The sequence below is a fragment of the Postia placenta genome, assembly GCF_002117355.1.
Source record: "Postia placenta MAD-698-R-SB12 unplaced genomic scaffold POSPLAscaffold_100, whole genome shotgun sequence".
NCBI classification, from domain to species: Eukaryota; Fungi; Basidiomycota; class Agaricomycetes; order Polyporales; family Adustoporiaceae; genus Rhodonia; species Rhodonia placenta.
Window position 1 is genome coordinate 2,783 of NW_020169931.1, and position 1,235 is coordinate 4,017.

At 56.8% G+C, this 1,235-nt stretch overlaps 1 protein-coding gene across 1 annotated transcript; it reads right to left on the reverse strand.

Annotated features, from left to right (window-relative positions):
• Positions 1–130: 130 nt before the first annotated feature.
• On the reverse strand, positions 131–981 carry POSPLADRAFT_1161741 (hypothetical protein; the record flags this gene model as incomplete). The annotated part of the gene is made up of 4 exons (XM_024487695.1): positions 131–215; positions 265–317; positions 383–487; positions 544–981. The coding sequence occupies 4 exons, from the start codon at positions 979–981 to the stop codon at positions 131–133; spliced, it is 681 nt and encodes a 226-aa protein (XP_024332781.1).
• Between the last annotated feature and the right edge of the window lie 254 nt (positions 982–1,235).

Sequence of the window (1,235 nt, forward strand, 5' to 3'; positions counted from 1 at the left end):
CGAACAACAGCAGAACTTACGTTTCGTCTCGCCTGAACTGTCCGGCCCGCTAGATATGAGATTCAGCATACTCTGCAGATCCGACTTGAGGACGTTCATTTCAGCTTCCGCTGTCTTGTCGCTGAGCGCCTCAGTCAGCTCTAAGACGCGGGTTACCGTCTGGAAGAATTGAGTGAGACGAAACACGGTGACGTTCTCCTCGTTGGCCGATAATTCTGTTCAGGATGTCAAGTATACACATAGACACAGTAATCTAACACTCACCGAACCATCTGGTATGCACAGCGTCCAGCTTGCTTGCCAATTGTGCCTTCTGTCTGGAAACCACCATCGTCCATCGCCGCCACGTCGCGTACAGAAGAGCATTGAAGAACGTGATCACCTCTGATTTGACCACCGTGTCAGTCAGCAGCGCGTCCCGCCCGAATAACTGCTCCGCGAGGTCAACGTATATCGACGTCACCATCGCGGCTGCCATAGTAGGCATCTGAGAACGTGAGCGTCAGTCAAAAGACCATTATTAATGTTGTGGTTGCGACTTACTTTTTGTGTCGCATTCGCTTTCATAAGCTGCGTGGGATGGTGTCCCTCTTCCATCAGCATGTCGTCGACCAACTTGGCCAAGTGCTCGCGGCCGAGCTCGTTGAACCACGCCGACCATTTGTTGCGGGCGTCCGTGTGAAGGACGCCCAGGTCGGCCGCTGAGAGGGGGGATGACGCTTTGGACTTGCCTTTTGCGCCGCTTTGCCGGTCCTTGAAGAACACCATTCGGTCCTTCGGCGCGACCGTCCAATACGCGTTCACCATTGCGCGAACGCTCACGACGTCGTCGTCCGTCCAGCCCTTGGGCTTTGAGCCGGGTTTGCCGCTCCAGGGGGCGTCGCTCAGCCCTGTGAAGTCGATCCAAGGCTCCCATGTCCACAGGTCGCGGTTGGCGCCGACGAGGTCAAGGAACGCAGAGGGGACTTTAGGTGTCGGCATGAGGGGCAGGGGGAAGGGAAGAGTGAAAAGAGAAAGGGATAAGCGACTGGCATGGAGTATATATAGGACTTGAATAGGTTCCGCAAGGCTTCGTGCGTCCGGGACGCATGCTGCGGATACGAGCGCTGCGTGCTTATCGGTGTGCTGCAGTCCCACTCCATCACAAGTCCGGCGGCCCCGCGTGCGTCTCGGACGCACGCCATGCGTGCAACCTTCGCGCGTATCTCCGCATGCCTTCGTGGCAAGTCTACCCC